The sequence below is a fragment of the Pipistrellus hanaki genome (genome assembly GCF_964339955.1).
Source record: "Pipistrellus hanaki genome assembly, chromosome: 2".
Taxonomy (NCBI): Eukaryota; Metazoa; Chordata; class Mammalia; order Chiroptera; family Vespertilionidae; genus Pipistrellus; species Pipistrellus hanaki.
The window spans coordinates 180589776-180609334 of record NC_140504.1 but is presented as its reverse complement, the minus strand read 5'-3'; the positions used below and the strand labels follow the sequence as shown (position 1 = coordinate 180609334).

The following is a 19559-nucleotide window of genomic DNA, read 5'->3' as shown; positions in this document are numbered from 1 at the left end:
GGTGGCTGGACCCCATCCATGCACGAATTCATGCACCAGCTGCTAATACACACACACACACACACACACACACACACACACACACACTAAATGGTCCGATTATTATGTGTTCAGAGATCATAATAATCTGGCCACTCAGTGTAGACTCCTTAGGGTCAGAGCCAATCCAAAGGTTCAGGAAACTCACACGGTTCCAGGCACTGGCTCTGGGAGGCAGCTGGAGTGAGGCAGGGCCTCCCTAGGTGCATTCCATTTTGCAGCTTACTGATACATCACGTGAGACTGGGTTATCACCCCCGCTTTTCCATGTGAGGAAACTGAGACCCAGAGACGCTTACATCATCTCTTTGAAGCCACACTGTGATGGGGCCTGGATTCAAGCCCAGGCCTGTGGGATTCCAGAGACCAGGTTCTTGCCACTGCTTCATGAGTTCCACTCTGCAACCAAGGCTACCGCCCCCCCTCTTCCAGGCAGACTGCCACTCTTCCCTGGCTAGTGAGTGCAACGTGAGTAGTGGTTCAGAACTTGGTTCTAACCCATGCTCCATCACGAACCCACGTGGGACAAGGAATGGTAAGCGACGCCCTCTATCTTAACCTCATTTTTCCACTTCTGTAAAATGGGCATAATACTTCCGTTTCCCCGAAAATAAGACAGTGTCTTATATTAATTTTTTTCTCCCAAAGTTGCGCTAGGTCTTATTTTCAGGGGATGTCTTATCTTTCCATGCGCTAGTTCTTATTTTCGGAGGATGTCTTATTTTCGGGGAAACATGGTAGCTACCCAGTAGAGTGCTTTGTGTATTCTAATACATGTAGACTGCCTGAGACACAAGAGGTAGGCCTTTTTGTTTTGTCAGAATTAATGAAATTGAGCACTGGTATCCTGTAACTTTAATTTAGTACAAATTCACTATAACTCACAAAATGGGCAACATTTAAAATAAAAATACTGCTGGGGGTGGCCCAAATTCCGGTAGATGAAGGGGTTGGGTGAGACTAAGGACTCCCGTGAGAGGCCCAGTGGGCAGCAGTTATGAGGTGAGAGCCCCCCAAGTTCAGCTAGTCTGGCTCCTTTGGGATGGGTGTGGTCAGAGACTCCAAGTTCAGAATGTAGGCCCCAGGCCTAGGAAGAAAAGTCAAGGCTGGAGACGCATTTCAGCCTGGTCCTGCAGGCCCATCTTCTGGGCTCCTGTCCCTGGGCAGGGACTCGGCATGGAACAGGAAAGGTGTTGCTTCAAAGCCAAGGTCTGGACGCACACTCGTGGCAAAAACCATGCAGGGCTTCTTCAACATCAATCTTAACGTCCTTCTAAGGGGCCTTTTTGTATGGCTGAGGCTAGAAAGAAAACTACATTCCCCAGACTCCCTTGCAGCCAAGGTTTTGGACCTGATTTCTAATTCCCCAAATAGAATCCCTCATGGAGGCTTGGCGGTGGGAACTGAATTGAGTGGGAGAAGGCAGGCCTCAGGACACCCATTTGCTGGGAAGCGTAGCAGAGGGAGCACAGTTCTGCAGTCAGCGGCTTCTGGAAGCAGTGTCAGGAGAGACACGATGAATCTGGCAGCTGGGAGCTGTTCCTGGAAATTCAACAAAGTGCCTGCTCCTTCAGCCCCTCCAATGATTTTGTAAAGCCATCAGGGGCCCGGTAATAAATCCTGTCTAGTTAAACGAGCTATGGCAGCTCTTATTTCTACATCAGGATCTTAACGGAGATAGATGCCAAGTCTGAAGAGAGGGCCCAGCCAGCAGCCCATTCCAGTACTCGGGTCCTGATGAAAACAGCTGCTCCCTGCAGCCTGCTCCACACCTCTAGCCAGTCACAGAGGTCAGGCTGGACCCTTCTCCAAGCCTCATCATCGGCTCAGCTACTGGCTGCCGTCCACAGGCCACCGCCGTCTTTACCCGCAGAGAAGTTGGAAAAGCAAGAACCATAACGCTCTTGGTCCGGAGGAGGAAGGAGAGAGTAGTTTTGAGGCCACGCTAGGTCCAGCTACTGCCTGTGTCCACTGGGGGCTGGGGTCACAGGTAAAACGGCCCATCACCAGCTTGGTCAGGGACAGTCTTAGGCCTGGGAGCCCAAGAGGGTTCTGAGTATCTTCTGAGCTGCCAACTGCCGGCAACCACGCTGACATGTCCCGAAGTTAGGGCATGCGGGCAGGAGGGAGGTACAGGGAGACGGAGCCCTGCCCTTGAGAGGATGGGGATGAGGGCTGGGCAGGGGCTGCCCTGAGAAGCCATGTCACATCCTGGGCCAAAGATGCCTCCCCATCAAGGTCAGAGCTGAAGGACATCGATGCTGGAAGAGGGTTTAGGAATTGTGGAGCACAACCTCCATCTTACAGACAAGGAAAGGCAGGCGGAGGGGTAGACAGAGATCTCAGGCTGGCCGGCGGCTGGAGTCCAGGCCTCCCGTCTCCTGGGCAGGGCTCCCACGGGTGGCCAGGGCCCCGGTGCCCCCCCTCGTGTCCTTCGGCGGCGTCAGATGCGGACGGTGTTGATCCGCAGGGGCTGCACGTTCTTGCCGTTGGCGTGGCTCTGCCCGGGGCTGAAGTAGGAGCAGAGCTTGCCCGGGAACTTCTCGCGGAAGGTGTAGAGCCAGGACATGTCGTCGGCGTTGTAGAAGATGAGCAGGCCCTGGTCGTAGTTGAGGAAGACGCCCACCTTGTCCAGCTTGTCGCGGACGTTGAGCCGCGTCCAGGGCTCGGTGCAGGCGCTGTACTGGTTGCCGTCGTGCATGACGATGCAGTAGAAGCCGCGGCTGGGCTGGATCTGGATGCTGCCCTTGCGGGTGGCGGCCTCGTGGGCCAGCCCGATCACCCACTGCGTCTTCTCCGCCACCACCACCTCCCAGTAGTGGACGCCGCCGCTGAAGGCCTCGGAGCCCAGCACCGACACCTCCACGTCGAAGCGCTTGGGCGAGTCTTGCAGCGGCTGCGGGTGCAGGTTGCCGTAGGCCACGATGGTGCAGTCATCGGACAGGATCAGGCGCTGGTGGGCGGTGTCTGGGTCCAGGGTCAGCGCGGCCGGCACTGTGGGGGATGGAGGAGGGAGACGTGAGTGGAGAGGAGACTGCGGACCCATGCTGAGGGTCAGATTCTGATTGGTCCCCAGGAGGCTGCGTGATGCTGCGCACAAGCCTCCCCGGACCTCCGCTTCCTTTTCTGTTCAATGGGAGGGGAAAGGCCGAGGCCCTCCAGCCGTCAATGTGGCTCAGGGGAGCACGAGCCATGCTGCTTGTTCAGGGCAGATGCCGGGGGCGTACAGTGGGCACTCCCCAAAAGCTTGTTGAATAAACCAGAATGAGGTCCAGAACTAAGAGAATAAACCAGAATGAGGCCCAGAACTAAGAGAATTTTAGAGCTGGAAGGGAGCTTAAAAGATTGTCCAAGGGCTGGATAGTCCCCTCGGGGGTGATTTGGAAATCTGTGGGAGGTGTTTGGATTGCCTCAAAGATGGGGTGCAGGGGTGTTAAATGCCCTGAATGGGATGCGCAGGGCAGCCCCAGGCCACCCCACCAATAATTTTCAGATGTTCCACCAGGCAACACTTTTTATACAGTTTGTAATATATATTGAATATTTTGGAATATAACTACCATGCGAACTGAGGAAAGACTATGTTTGTTTTGTTTAAAACTTCACTGAGGCCCAGCCAGTGTGGCTCAGTGGTCGAGCGTCGTCAACCTATGAACCAGATCATGGTTTGATTCCTGGTCAGAGCACATGCCCAGGTTGTGGGCTCGATCCCTAATACAGGGCCTGCGGGAGGCAGCTGATCAATGATTCTCTCTCATCATTGATGTTTCTATCTCTCCCTCTCCCTTCCTCTCTGAAATCTATAAAAATATATACTTTAAAAAAATCTTCACTGAGAATTGTTCACATTTTTGGAAACTGTATCTTTAAGAACAAGGCCACTGGCTGATATAACCTACCTCTTCCATCTGCATTTGAGGCAGAATAGTGTTTTACTTGATTACTTCATTATGTTTTCTAGTGTGGCTGTGTGTGAACATTTACATAGTGACATACACGTTTTATTACAGATAATTTTCTTCTGCTTTTCCTTCATATTACATATTACAGTCAGTGTGTCTATATGTATGCATGTGTATATATATATGTACTTAAATTATTAAAAGGTCATTCTGTCTTTGAGACATGACACATTATTTGTTATGAGAAGTAGATAATGGGTCTGATAAATCTGAAAACCACTAATTCCAGGCCCACCCTTCCATGTGACAGATGGGGAAACTGAAACCCAGAGAAGAGACATGACTAGTGTCAGGTGGTTCAGCGAAGCCAGGACTAATCCAGGCCACGTGCAACCCAGCCCCAGCCCTCTCTTCCCGTCCGCCTCTCAGCTGCTGCTCCCCATCCCATTCAGGCCCAGGCCTTCACTCAGACTGTGTCCTCTCCCACCTCCTCTCTGCTTGTAATCACCCTCCTCCTCACCACACACACACACACACACACACACACACACACACATACACTCACACACACACACTCACACACAGCTCAATTCCGTGGCCGATCCCCTGGAAACCTCCTTGGCCTGCCAGCAGGTGTGCTCACTCTCTCCTCTGAGATTCTCTAACGTTGGGCCCGCTCCCAATATATCCTGTACCCACATCTTCCAGGGCAAGGACTGTGCGATCCCTTAGCCTCTCCTTGTGTGCCAGCGCGGGGAAGATCTCTGGAAAGGCTCACGCTGCCAGGCTGAGCCGGCTTGTGCTATCTTTGGGCGGCAGCACAGCCTGGGTCAGCGAGCCCTGGACTGGCCGCTGGCTGAGCAGAGCTGGCTCTGAGTCTCATGAACTCCTGCCTGTTCACTCCCTCTCCCCTGAGGGAGCTGATGCCCAGCGGGAAGAAGGGGACCTGGAAGCAGCCCTCCTTAGCGTGGAGGACCATTCCCAGGCCGGAGCAAGGCAGAGGGGGGGGGGGGGGGGGGGAGGTGGGAAGAAGGAATCCTGCCACCCCTTCCTTGGCCTTCTGGAACATTCCTTCTCAGTGAGGCAGGGACGTGGTTACACTTGGCTGGAGCACTGCCCCTACTTCAAGCACCTCTGCTGGCTCTGTCCACGCACAGAAACAAAAACACCTCCGTGATGGCGACTGTGTCCAACAGAGAACAGCAGACAGCCCTGGACGCTGCCTCTGTCCATGTATCCGCTCACAAAGCTGGCCTCTGACATACCAGGACTCTGTCAGGAGTGAGTTTAGTTTTACATTTTACACTTTTCTGTCCTGTCCTTAGAATCCAGAGGGCTGCCCCGTGAACAGAGGGGCCGACGGAAATACAACTCTCTCTCCGGGGCACGGAAGAGGGAGGGCCATGAGAAGGAAGGCACTGAGTCAGAGTATGAACGTGTTACCCTGTCATCTCACTGGTCACGGTGCAGCCTGTCAGAATCACCGGGTTCCTGCCACGGAAGTGGAGGGATTCCCACAGAGGGGTCAGGAGGAGAGAGGTGGAGAGGGCGGAGGAAGTGAGCATGGAGTGTGTGTGTGGGAGTGGGGAGGGGGCAGTAGGGAAAGAAGACTGTCATCGGGCACAGGTGGGCCACTCCTCCTGGCTGTGGAGGCGGGTGATACGCAGGTGCCAACTGCTGGGCCAGAGCGGGCACCACGCCGAGGTGTGGGCAGCAGCAGTTCCGAGTGCTCGCAGCAAGCCTGCCTTCTCTCTGAGGTGCCTGGATGCTTTGAGGAGACCAGCAGCAGGCAGAAACTGTGGCTCAGGGCAGGAGGACCAGGAGGGAGACTAGACAGGTAGGAGGGCTCAGCCCCCGACTCTTAAGCGTAGGTAGCATCGCACGTCAATTCGGGTGCCACTGAGAACAGGGAGGCCACTCGAGGAGGCAGCCCAGTGGGCTGTCCGTGGCCCTGAGATTGGGCCGACAGAAGTGAAGGGAAGGAGGTCCTGGGCACAGAAGCCCGGGCACTGGATGAGGGCAGGGCACGCCACTCATTGGCAGGGAAGGCAGAACCAGGGGGCGGAGCCTGATAACAGGGCCTGGCCCCACATCTCAGGGGCAGGGCTGGAGCAGGTGTTCTTATTAGGCAGAAGGCGTGGCCTGAACCTGAGGGCCACCTCTAGGGCCTCCCACCTCATCATAAACAGAGGGTCCTGTCTTGGGGCCTCCCTCTCGCCCCCTGGAGGCCAGAGCTGGCAGGAGTTAACAGCCTTCAGCTTCTCCCTTTTAGAAGACCAGAGTCCCTCCGCCCATCCTTTATCCTCAGGAGAGGTGACCGAGCCAGGGAAACGAGTCCATTCCCCCGGGGTTTACTATCTTAGAGGTCAGAGCGCCTTCCTAGGTCCCAAAACACTGTCTCAGAAAAACAAGAGGCAGGCAGCCTGCCTGGTCTCCAGGTAGATTCCTGGTCCATTTAAGCCTCTCTGAGACCTAGAGGCTAACATGCATTCGGGAAGGAGCATGGGCTGTGGAGGCCCAGGAAATGTGTCTGGGCCATCATTAACCACTCACTACAGCTGTCCCAGCGGCAGAGAAATCCGCAGTCCAGCACCGGTGCTTGGCAATGAGTGGCGTGTGCCTCTTTGTTCTCCAGGAGAGTGGCTTTGAGCCGGCACAGGCCTGACAGGACAGGAGATACCATAAGCTCTTGCTTCTGGCCAGGCCTTTTTTTTTTAAAAGCTGGTCCCCTAGGCCTCCCACCCACTCAGTGCTGACATCTGTCAGGCATCTTCCCACCCACTAGCTGATGGGAATACCAGAGCAGCCCCAGGAACACAGATGACTGCACCCAATTTTCAGAAGAGAAAAGTGAGGCCATGGAGACGTCTCCATGTTCAGTGGTTTGCTCAAGTTGCTACCTGGGCTGGAAGTAGCATTGGAACATGAGTTAAGGTCTTTTCAAACATCTCCTTTCCTTTTTGTGGCCCCAGAAAGCCTGTTCCGTAAGACTGAGGGACCATCTGATATTCAGGATAATAATGACAAGCAGGTACCAAGTACTAAGTTCTGGCTAGTTAGCACCAAGAAAGGATTTTATTTAATCCTCACACCTCCTCCCCAGGAAAGGTAAGTTACACTTTCCCGATCTGCAGATGAAGAAACAGGCTCAGAGAGGGCAGCGATTTGCCCCGGTCACACAGCTAGGCAGGCAGGGAACAGGCTGGAACCCAAAATGACTGGATTCAGATAAGCAGGGGGAGGAGAGAAGAGGCCAGGAGAGGGAGGCGGTAGGAAAATAAGGGAGCAGTGTCTGGTGTCCTTGGGACAATGGCCACCTGGCCTGGCTGGGGAAGAAGTCCATGCCTGGGAGCTGGGACAGCCAGGCCGGCAGTCGTAGGAGGGTTTCCAGTGTCCGCTGAGGGGTGGGGGTGGGGGACGGGCGTGTTAGTAGAGAGTGGAAGCTCCAGAGCAGGGGTGAGGGGATGCGGAGGAGTGACAGGTGCTGGATGAAGTTCTCAGATGAGCCCATAGGGAGCTATAGAGCTGCAAGGGGAGGGGGGGGGGTGTGCAGGAAGCTGCTGGAATCCATGGGCTCGGTCCCTGGGGGTGCCTGCCCCTCCCATCTGGACATAAAGGGCCTTTGGTGCTGGCAGAGAAGCCAGAGTGACTTCACAGGCCCTACAGACAAAGGAAGGGGCCTGGCTAACCAGGTCACTGTTCTCTGAACTCCCCGGGGGCCTCTGTCCTTGGCAGGATGTTCGGGGCACATGTTGCTCTGCTCCCTCAGCCCCTCTTCCTACGGGCAGCTCTCTCTGGGGCAGTGGCTCTCCACTGGGGCGCTCTGCCTCGCAGGGGACCGTGGACAGACTGAGACATTTCTGGTTACCACAGCTGGGAGGCGTGCGGGCAGGGTGGTATCTAATCGTGTAGACACTAGGGATGCTGCTAAACATCCTACCAGGCACAGGACAGCCCCCTACAACAAGGAATTACCCAGCCCCAGGGTGGATAGTGCTGGGGCTGAGAAACCCTGCCCAGTTCCCTCAGCCACGTGCTCCCCGGTGAGGGGGTGCAGATGGGAACACGGTCCATCCCTACTTTACAGAGGAAGAATCAGGCTCAAAGGAGGAAGCAGCTTGTCCAAGAATGTGAGGCAAGTTCCTTCAGTCAACAAATGTCTGGGTACCTACTCTATGCCAGATACCAATTGATTGCAGAACTGAGACTGGGACTCATTTTTATTTTACTCATTCATCAATATACATTTACTGTGCTGGCTGCTGGGGATCTGTAGTGGTGCATTAGACCCAGCTCTGGGCCCGTAGGAGCTCACAGTCTAGTGAGAGACAGCCGCACAGTCACTGACAAAACAGCGAGATCAGGAAGCCCACGGCTACCTGGAGAAATGCAGGAGGGCTGCCCAGAGGAGGTGTTTATAAACTAAGAGGTGAAGGAGGTAGGAGTTCGCCATCAAAGACGGAGGCTTCCATAGAGGGTTGCAGGCTAGGGAGCAGCGTGTGTGCAAGGATGGAGGAGGGAGAACGTAGTCCGTAGGGCCTTGATTGTCAGGCTGAGATGCCCAGATTGCCTCTGAGCTGCGACAGGGATGCAGCAGGTGGCGGCTGAGACAGAGAGCTCTGAGGCCATCTGCAAAAGGGGCTTCCCTGGTCCGTGGCTGGGGAGGGAACAAAACCCTTGGGCATGCTTCCTGCCTCCTTGCGCTATGCTGCTTCATCCATGAGTGGCCCTGACTTTGCTGGGTCCCACTGCGGAGGTCCCTCCAAGGGCAGGAGCATATAGAGACCCCTGCCCCAGGGGTCCCAGAGGCCCCGCCAGTCTGCTGGAAAGCGGGCCCTGCCCCCAACAACTGCCCCGTTGTGAACGAGGGCATAGAGCACTAGGAGGTGGCCTTTCCCTTCTGTGAAATCCGTAATCATGTATCAGAGGAGTCACCTTCAGTCACCTACAAGGGAGCCCTGCCGCTCTGCCTGGCAGTCATAGGCCCAGGGGCTGGCCTCAGCACCTCCCCGCCCATGCCCAGAAGGCCCAATTGTGAGCATCCTTGGACCACCCACCACCTCTGCCTATTCAGTTCAATGTCAGGGATTGTTTGGAGGCACCTCCAGGCTCCACCCTTCCCTTGGTGGCAAAGCCCTCAGCTTTTAGGGCTCAGTTCAAATATCTGTTCAGTGATGTTCAACATGTCCTGGCTCCGCCCCCGCTCTATCCGGAGCCTCTCAGTGCCCCCTCAGGGCTCCCACAGCCCCTGTGAGCCCCTGGTCATAAACAGTCCTGTCTTGCTGGACTGTCCGAGTCTATTTGCCCATGTATCTCCCCTGCCCCCTGAAAGTGCCTCAGGGGACTTTCAATGTGAGCAGACCAAAAGAATGATCCAGGCAGGTGCAAAGACCGCTGACTGCTGTGTGACCTCAGGAAACCAGTGAGCCCGCTGAGCCTCAGTCTCCCCACCAGCCTTCCTGGGTTGGTCTGAGGCCAGAGAATAGCTGGTTAGCTTAGTGGGCAAGGACACAGGCTCTGGGGTCTGACAGATCCTGGATTTAAATCCTGGCTATCTGTTTATAGGCTGTGACTGTGGATAAGTTCCTAGTAGCTCTATGCCTCAGTCACCTCATCTGAAAAAGCGAGGAGAATAAGAGTGCCTGGACCCCAAAGGGAGGGTGGGGATAAAAGGGAGAGATCCACCAAAGGACTTGTGTGCATACAGATGAGCCTAACCAGTGGTCAAGGACAATAGGGGGTCGGGGCATGAGTGGGGAGGGGTGGGGGATTGGAATGGGGGGTTGAGGACAAATACGTGATATCTTAATCAATAAAGAAATTAAAAAAAAAAAAAAAGAATAGATCCAGAAACAAATGGTAGGGGAGGGGGGTAGAGAGCAACCAAAGGACTTATATACATGCATATTAGCATAACCAATGGACACAGACCCTGGGGCAGTGGGGGCTTGCGGGGGGGAGGGGGTGAGAATTATTGGCGGGGGGGGGGGGGAGGGGACGGGGAGTCCAATCGGGGAAAAAGGAGACATATGATAAAACTTTAGACAATTAATTAATTAATTAGTTAGTTAAAAAAAAAAAAAAAAAAAAAGAGTGCCTGTTCTTGGGGAGAATTCCCCTCGGTGTTCTTGTCTTGCCTCTCCAGGACCTCGTTCCTGACTCAGGCACACACCAAGCTCCCGGCTGCCGAAAGGCTGGCATCTGCTGCCCTTGTCGGCTGTGTGATTTCGGGAGGGCATCGATCTCTCAGCCCCAGGGTCTACTGACTCTACTAGAGAACTGTTCACCCTCCTCCCGCAGCAAACTCCCATCGCCTCCTCCTGCCCCTCCTCAGCCCTGAGGATGGCCTTGCTCTCTCCCTCGTGGGAAAGGCGAGCCCTCGGCAGAGACTTCCCACAGCGCCCCTGCCCCTCTGCTCGGTGCCCATCATCCTACCTTCTCCGGCCCCCAGCAGATCCCGCTCCTCAGCTGTCACTCCAGCGACTCTCGCTCCTTCATCTCCAATTCCGCCTCCTTCTCCTGGGTCTTTCCCATCAGCCCACACATAGGCTGTTGCTTCTCCTGTCTTAACCCAACAGCTGCTGCCACACACTCTCCTTCCGGCAAATAAAACCCCTCGGAAGCACACGCCGTCTCCACTTCCTCTCCTCCCATTCTCTCTCGGATGATTTCCAGTCAGGCTTTTGAACCTACTGCGCCTCCAAAATAGCTCCTGTTCAAGTCAGCAAAGACCTCCATGTGGCAGGACGGGAGAGCAGCTTGGGGTCTCTCACACGTGGCGTAGCCACCACCGGCCACTCCCCTCCTGGAAGCACTTTCTACACTTGGCCTCCAGGATGTGCCAGGGTTCCCTCCTACGTCTCTGGCAGCTCCTTCTCCATCTCCTTGGCTGGGTGCCCCTCCTATCCCTGCCTGCCCCAAAGCTCCAAATGTTAGAGTGGTCCTCTCTCTATTCCGTCTACCCTCACTTCCCAGGTGAGCTCACCCGGGCCCATTCAGTACAACCCACATGCCCAGGAGGCCGCCCTGACCTCTCTCCCGTACCGCAGACTCGTCATCCCAGTTGCCTTCTCCACATCGGTACTGAGACACTAATTGGCTTTGCAAACCTCATGCTCACAAGCCCATCCTTCCAATCACCTCTGCCAAAATCACTGCAGGCTTCCTTGTCTTCTTTTTCTCATTTTCAACCCATTAGCAAATCCTATTGGCAATCCCTTCAAAGTACATCCTAAATCAGATCACCCCTCACCACCTCCACTGTCACCACCATGCTCTAAGTTCTCACTCTGGCCTACGGGCCCTCAGGGTCTGGCCACTGCTCCATCTCTGACCTCCTCACTTCAACTTCCCTTCTCACTCATTCCCTTCCAGCCATTCCCTCAGGGCCTTTGCTCCTGCTATTCCTGAGCCAGGAACATTCTTTCCTTGGATGACGCCATGGCTCCCTCTCCTTCCTTCAGGTCTTTACTCCCATGCTTCCTCCTCAGTGTGGTCCAACTGGACCCCCCATCTAAGATCTCTATTCTACCTCAGTGCCCCCAAGTCCCTTTCCTATCCTTATCGTTATTTAATAAACTATGTATTTCTTCTATTTACCTTGGTTTCTTCCTCTCTCACGCCCTAGAATGTGAGATCCACGAGAACAGGGATTTTTGCCTGTTTTGCTCACTGCTATATCTCTAGCACCTAGTATAGTGCCTGGTGTGAGGTAGGTGCTTTATATATACTGTACTTACAAATTGAATGAGTGACCTGCCCAGGGCCTCAGTGTCTTCACCTGGAGAATGGGTATACTAATAAAATCTTCCTCCTGGGGTTGTACGAAGATTCTTTGAGCCAAGTGATTGTGTAGGTGCCCAGCATAGGCTCTGGAACATAGTAGGTGTTCAGCAAAGCACTCTTTTCATCCCTTGGCCCTGCCCACTTCCTGTGTTTAGAAAAGGGGGCTGGGCTGGGATGTGCTCAAGAGACCTCAGTCCATGAGCATTCTTGCCTCTTCCTGGACTCTCTTGATGAGAGGCAGGCAGGGCCTTACCTGGGTGGATATCCTGGAACAGGGACTTCCAGATGGTGTACTGCAGGGGGCCTGTGTACTTGGAGGTTGGAAAGTCTTCATACGTCAGATTACTCTCATGGATTTTCCCTTTGAGCCTGGAAGGAGAGCAGGAGAGCAGGTTGCATTGGAGGCTGGATTTCTGTCCCCACACTGGCCACCTTCAGGGTAGCGGACACAGGGTGAGGTCGTGTGTGCAAAGTAGCCAGACCCAGATTCAAGTGCCTGCTTGTACCACTTCCTACCTCTCTAGCTCTCAGCCTCAGTTTCCTCCTCTTTAAAAAGGGTACTATATGGCACCTGCCTTCTTGGTTGTAAGGATTATATGGCATAACATACATAAAATGCTTTGCACAGGGCTTGGCTCATGGCCAACACCAAATACATGATGTTAACTATCAGTACTGATCATCAACAGACCAATAATTAAGTGTTAATAATTAAGGGTGCTCAGAGAGACCGGGGGTTGAATCCCAGCTTTCCCACATACTAATGAGGAGCCTTAGCCAACTGATCCAGTTTCTCTGAGCCTCAGTTTCTACGTGTGTGAAATGGGGATGATAGTGGTAACTACTTTCAAGGAGGCTATTTATTATATATTAGAAGCCCGATGCATAAAGGTTTGTGCTAGAATGGGCTTTCCTTTCCCTGGGCTGCCGGCACCGGCTTTCCACTCTGGCCCAGCCCCTTTTCACTCAGGCTCTGGGAGCCACCTCTTTCCGCTCCAGCCCTGCCTTCCCACACTGTCCAGAGGCCCTGAGGGGCCGGAGGTGGGGCAGAACACCTGCATCCTGTCCTCATCATTCAGCACCTGTGTATGCAAATGAACCACCATCTTTGTTGGGTTAATTTGCATATAACTCCTGATTGGCTGGTGGTGTAGTGGAGGTATGGTCAGTTTACGTTTGTCTATTATTAGGTAAAACTAGAGGCCCGGTGCATGAAAATTCATGCACTGGAGGGGGGCGTCCCTCAGCCCGGCCTGCCCCCTCTCATAGTCTGGGAGCCCTCAGGGGCAGGAGGCAACCTGGCGATCAGGGGAAGGAGATGCCCCTATCACACCTCTGCTGCTGTCAGTGCCGGCACCACAAGCTTTGGCCAGCTCTGGTTACCTGAGCCTTGGGCAGCCCTGGGTCACTGGGCAGCTGCCATCCAAGGCTTGCATGTGCCTTGGGCCAGCCCTGGGTGGCTGGGGGGCTGAGGGTGGGTCTGGCAGCATTGTGTACCTGCCACTCCTCCTCTCCAGCTGGGCTGAAAGGACTGTGGGACTCTGGTAGCAGGCTGAGGGGACTAGGTGCCACCATCTTGTGGCTATGGGTGCCGCCATCATTGTGAGAGTGTGACTGTCAATTTGCATATTCCCTCTTAATTAAATAGGACTGTGGTCGACAAACTCATTAGTCAACAGTGCCAAATATCAATATTACAACAATTGAAATTTTTTTTGAGAGCCAAATTTTTTAAACTTAAACTATATAAGTAGATACAATGTTATTAACTTAATTAGGGTACAGTTTGCCGACCACTGAGATAGGATAATATGCATGTTATTATAAATCATATAAATCTGTAAGCAACAAACATATTATGACACAAGTAATATACTATATTATGTAAATATAAATACATAAAGCCTTAGCACAGACTCTGGCATACAACAGATGTCCTATACATTTGATAAAGATTGAATGAATGAATTCTCTGCTACCCGCTTCATCTATCTCCATTCCTACCACCTCCATGGGCTCAGTAGGGAACACCCTCCTCAGGAAGGCCCCCGACAGGCAGGCACTTGCCTCTCGGACAGGGAGGCCACCCCGGCCAGGAAGGTGTGCCGGTCGGTCTCGGCCAGCCGCTCCTGCAGGATCTGGGCGCCCTCCTGCACCTTGTGCAGCTGCTGGCTGTAGCGCTGGACCTTCTGCTCGATGTCGGTGAGCGTGCGCGCGGTGTCGGCCTCCAGCTCCTCCAGCATGGCCTTCTGCCGCTCCCGCAGCAGCCGGTGCAGCCGCTCGAACGCCTCGCCGATGGTGGTCCGCAGGCTTTTGGTGGAGGACTGGGGGGACAGCCGTCAGGGTTACGTTAGGGGGAGCAGATGGGGTGATGCCTGGACGAGAGGTGGACACCCAGAGTCCTGGCATGTAGAGAGGAAGGAAGGATGGGAAAGGGCACATTTGGGGCGAGAATGGCGCACGCAAAAGCACGGTGGTATGCACTGACTGGCATGGCCAGGCACAGCACATGATTCCGTATGCCCTGTGAGGAAGCCAATGAGACAGTCCAGGTAAGACCATGAGGCACGAACGAGAGGATCAGCAAAGGGACATGGCTTGAAAGACATGTAGGGTGTGGAAGGGGTCTTTGACTGACTGGCTGGAGGTAGGCAAGAAAGTTGTGAGGATGACACCCAGATTTTGGGCTTAGGGTCAGAGGGAGGAGAAGCTGGGAGATGGGTGGGAAGAAGCTGGAGGGCAGGGGGCGGGGTTAAGGAAAAGATGTTGAGCTCAATCTGTGAAATCTTTATTTTTTAGGAAAATCACTCATGGGCTTAAGCAAAATGACAACGAGATGGCATCTCAGAAGCTTTATCAGCTGCAATGTGCTGGGCAAACCTTGGTGGTCGCTCACCCTGTCCTGCCACCCCGAGGCCAAGGAACAAGAGCTGGAGGCTAAGGCCATTATCAGAGGAGGCAAGCACGGACTTTAGTGGTTCTCTCTGCCCCCACAGGCATGGCAGACCCAGGAGGGGGCTGAGTGGTGTGCAGTGTTTCCCAAAGTGACCCCCAGGGGTACGGGAAGAGTTTGGTGGGGGTACGCGTTGCACCGGAGTTTGGTGGGGATATGCACTGCACTGTGCTTAGCTGCGCCTAATTCTACGTTCTCATGAGTACGAGGGGTACTCAGCGTTAGGAAAACTATAGAAGGGGTACACATATGTCAAAAGTTTGGGAAACACTGGTGTAGGGCACAGGCTTTTGTGCCCACAGTGTGGGCGAGGATCCCAGCTCTGGGTCTTGAGTAGGGCAGCCTCAGTTGCCTGTTGTCTATGAACCTTAGTTTTTTTTTTATCTGTGCAAAGGGTAAACTACATTGCAGGGTTATGGTGAAGCCTGAATGCGGGGATGTTCACAAAACGCATGGCGTTGTTCAAGTTGCAGAAAAAGAGCCTGGTCATTAGAAAGGCATCAGTTCTGACAGACACATCCTAGAAGTTCTCCACTGAGAGACAGCTTCTGAGCTGCGGCCTGAAGAATGAGCGGATGTCAATCGCGGGTGAGGAGAACAGGAAGAGGGAGCAGCGCCAGTCAGGATGACACGCACGGGGCGCAGGAGTGTGGCCGGGCGGCAGCAGTGTGTGGGGCCTGCCTCTGCGATTTTACTTTGTGGGATTCTGGCTGGGAGTTCACAGAGTCAGGGACCCTGCTGTGTACAGTGCCCAGGGCTCTGTGGGAGGCTCCACAAAGGCTCAATTAGGGCCAGTTTCCTCCCGTCTCAGCTGCAGAGAGAGCTGCTGGCAGCGGGCCAGCCTCCCTGCGCATGCCCACCCAGAGCGCCAGGCAGACAAAGGGGTGGAGGGGAGGCTGGGGACAGACAGCCGATGACGGAGCCCCCCACCCAGGGAGGGCACAGGCTTCTGCAGCGGCAGGTCATGGCAGGTCATGATGAAGAAATGGGGCCTGCCCTTCCTGCACCACCTGCTGCTGCCCCCCAAAGGTCCCCAAATTGCAGGGCCACCCCTTTCAGTTCCTCCTCAACCAAGCTGCTGCGGGATCTGGCTCACCGGCCACTCTCTACTAATCGAAAGTTCTGGTTTGCCTCCCACCTATGTGGCTGCTCCCTCTCTGCCACCCATGTTCCGTAGGGTGTGTCCGGACCCATTCTCATCCTCCATGCCCTCCACCCTCTCCGGCTCTCGCTGCTTTGAGGAGGGCTCCCACGTCCTTATTGGTGGCCTTGCATGTCTCCTGAGCCCCATGCTCATTTTCCCACCTGCCTCCTCCACACACACCCCAGGATCCCACAGGCCCTCCCACTCTTTCGGTCCAAAGTCAGCTGTGTCTTGGCCAACAAAGCCGCTGCTGGAGTGACTCTTCTGATGTGTAAACTGGGTCTCGGCCCACCCTGCGTCGGAGAACCTCTCTAGGCTCCTTGGGGACTGGTGAAATGCGGAATTCCTTAGCCTGGCATTCGGAGTCCTTGGTTCATCCCAGCTTCCCTTCTAGTGCCTCTGCACTGCAATTCCACCTGCCCAGGAAGGACACCCCAACAGAGAGCGTATCCACCTGGCAAACGCCTACTGATCCTACAAGGCCCGGCTGTCTCCTCTGTGGCACCTGCTTTAGCTTTTTTTTTTTTTTTTTTTTTTTTTTTTTTTTTTGCTTTAGCTTTTCAGGCAGTGAGTCAAATGTTCCCAGAGCGTTTTGTAAATACGTTTTACTACACGGTCCCAGATCTTATGTGGCTCCCAGCTATTAGATCCATCCCTCGCCGAAACTGGTTTGGCTCAGTGGATGGAGCGTCAGCCTGCGGACCGAAAGGTCCCGGGTTCGATTTTGGTCAAGGGCATGTACCTTGGTTGTGGGCAATTCCCAGTGGGGGGTGTGCAAGAGGCAGCTGATCGATGATTCTCTCTCATCGATGTTTCTAACTCTCTATCCCTCTCTCATCCTCTCTGTAAAAAATCAATAAAATAGCCAAAACTGGTTTGGCTCAGTGAATAGAGCATCGGCCTGCGGACTGAAGGGTCCCGGGTTCGATTCTGGTCAAGGGCACGTACTCTGGTTGTGGGCACATCCCCAGTGGGGGGGGTGCAGGAGGCAGCTGATCGATGTTTCTCTCTCATCGATGTTTCTAGCTCTCTATCTCTCTCCCTTCCTCTCTGTAAAAAAATCAATAAAATATATATATTTTTAAAAATCAATAAAATATATTTAAAAAAAAAAAAAGATCCATCTCTCACCCCATGGGAATGATGTCTTCCTCCCTTCTTTCCTCCTCCCCCTCCAGCCCCCAGTGTCCATCCCATGGCCTGGCACAAGGCTGGTGCAATCAGGACCTGCCTGAGAGATGAAGGAGGGAAGGGTCTTGCCCAAGATTTCTCTGCAGAGGCGGGTGCAGACCCCATCTTATTTCTAGAGTGGGAGCCCCGTGTCCCTAGGACAGAAGAGGATGGGCAGGGGAGGTGGGAGAGGCCAGGAGAGGGCAGCTCAGAAGTGGAACATCAGAGGGACAGCCACCCCAGGAGACCCAAATATGTTTCCTGACCTGCCAGGCTCGCTGGCCACAAAGCCAGGGATCTTGCTGAGGACACCCCAGCATGAGGCGGGAACAGGCACTAGGCTCTGACGTCAGCGGACAGCCAGCTCCTGATTGGCCACGTACTAGCCCCGGGGCCTCAGGTCAGTCTGTCAAGCACTCTGTGTCTCATTTTCCTTGCTGATGAAATGGAGATACCTCCAAAGGCGTTTCCAACCACACACACACTTATTTGTTCTGCAATTATGAACTGTATGGGAGGCACTGCGCTAGGCCTGAGAGTCCTGCTGTCGTGGAGGTGACATAGTGTGAGGCTCCGTGAGACAAGGAATGGGAATCAATTCCTAGTGGAGAAAGGTTTCGCTTACCCGGTGTGTCCTGGTTACTATAGTTCTTTCTGTGGCAGAGCCACCCCTGCCTCACCGCCAACCCCTTTGGCACAATGGCTGGGAAAGCAGCCCCCACCCCAGCCCACCACATCCCTGGGAACACCCTGGGGCCATTTCAGAAAAACACCCTGCCAGGAATGTGTCACCCAGACGGGGCCTGTGGGGAGAGGTCAGACAGCCCCTCAGGCTGGGCCTGCTGGAGGAGCAGGCGCCTGCAGGAAAGCCGAGTCAGGCACCAGGTGAAATATGACCTCCAAAGCATCCATAGGCATTTCTTGTATAAACACCCAGTCCAGACAGGAAGCAGGGCTGGGGGAACTGGAGGGTAGGTGGCCCCCCAGGACCTCCCAGAGGTAGACAGATGGACAGGAAATCAGGGGAGGAAGAGGTCAGTGGAGAAAAACAATGGGGGGAGGGGGGGGGAAAGAGGAGAGAAGAGAATGCTGGGGAGAAGGAACAGGCCATATCCCCCCCTTCATCCAGACAGAGGCTTCCACCGGCTTCTCTTTGCGTACACTCACCAAGCAGAAGGGGAAACCGAGGCCGTGAGAAGCAGACAGGCCAGAGTTCTGTGACTGTTTCCCATCGGTTGCTCGCAGAGGGTCCTGCCCAGAAGCCCTCTGGAATGTTCTCTAAGGAAATGTCTGCAGCCCCACAGCAGGTTGCCAGCATGGGGCACAGGGCTGGATCTCCCGTGTGACCTCCTGAGGCCCAGAGCATTCCTAAGGCTCTGCCCCAGCTGCTGCCGGCAGTGAAGTCACACAGTGAGCAGTGCGTGGGGCCTCAGAATCCACAGCCCTCCTCTCAAGGCCCAGAAAAAAGGCTTTTGTTTTTCAATCGCTGTGGCCAGAGACAGGAGGGGTTGACCCTGTTTTTCAGAGCCCATAATGCCAGGCCTGAGTCAGACAGGAGAGATATCAGGCCTGGCCCACACATCATCGGGAGAGTTTCAAGGGAAGATGCTCAGGGCTGGCTCCTCAGTCAACAGGCCTGGTTCATCATGTAGGAGGAAAAGGACCCCTGCAGGGAGCCGCGGAGGGGGCGGTTTCCGGGGCCTCTGGTCCCACCTCAACCTCCACCCAAACCAGGAAGGGTGCAAGGGATCCACCCTTCATCCAAGAATAAGGTGACCAGACGTCCCGATTTTTAACAATTTGTCCCGATTCGGGACTTTTTTAAAACGCCGCGGGACAAATTGTTAAAAATCGAGACTGTTGCCAAAACCGGTTTGGCTCAGTGGATAGAGCGTCGGTCTGCGGACTGAAAGGTCCAGGGTTCGATTCCGGTCAAAGGCATGTACCTTGGTTGCGGGCACATCTCCGGTGGGGGTGTGCAAGAGGCAGCTGGTCGATGATTCTCTCTCATCGATGTTTCTAACTATCTATCCCTCTCTATTCCTCTCTGTGAAAAATCAATAAAATATATTTTAAAAAAAGAAAAGAATTATTCATCACTTAAAAAAAAGAAATCGGGACTGTCTCGGGCGGGACGTCTGATCACCTTATCCAAGCACGAACCCAAATCCTAGCTCTCAGTTACCCTGCACTAAGTCCCACCTCATTTACCTTTGCTGAAGCCTCAACCTCGGCTCCGCCCCTCATCTTCCCTATGGCCCCGCCCCCTCTGACCGGCCCCGCCCGGCCAGTCACCTCCTGGGCCAGGCCCTGCTCACCTTGTTCTCCGCCAGCTGTCGCTTGAGCAGCTGCAGCGCCTCCGTGTGCTCCCGCTCGCTGTCCTGGAGGGCCTGAAGCTGCTCCTTCAGCTCCCTCTGGAAAGAAAAAGTCCCATTTTACAGTGCTTGCCAGTTCTTGCGATGTGCACACTCCCACCAAAGCCGGTTTCAGGCTATCAATGTGGGGTCCCAGGACACGGGGCTGCACAGGAAGAGGTTTGCACCGTCAGCTCTCAGGAGCCGGTGTC

General features: G+C 54.3%; 1 protein-coding gene across 1 annotated transcript in view; it reads right to left on the bottom strand.

The window, feature by feature from the left end:
* Positions 1-877: 877 nt before the first annotated feature.
* Positions 878-19559, bottom strand: part of TRIM62 (tripartite motif containing 62) — a 29421-nt gene continuing 10739 nt past the window's right edge. The window contains exons 3-6 of the mRNA XM_084873098.1: positions 19312-19407; positions 13794-14050; positions 11980-12095; positions 878-3033 (exon numbers count right to left, since the gene is read on the bottom strand). Coding sequence (XP_084729224.1) covers positions 2483-3033; positions 11980-12095; positions 13794-14050; positions 19312-19407 — 1020 coding nt within the window. The 3' untranslated portion in view covers positions 878-2482. The remainder of the gene's footprint in view (positions 3034-11979; positions 12096-13793; positions 14051-19311; positions 19408-19559) is intronic.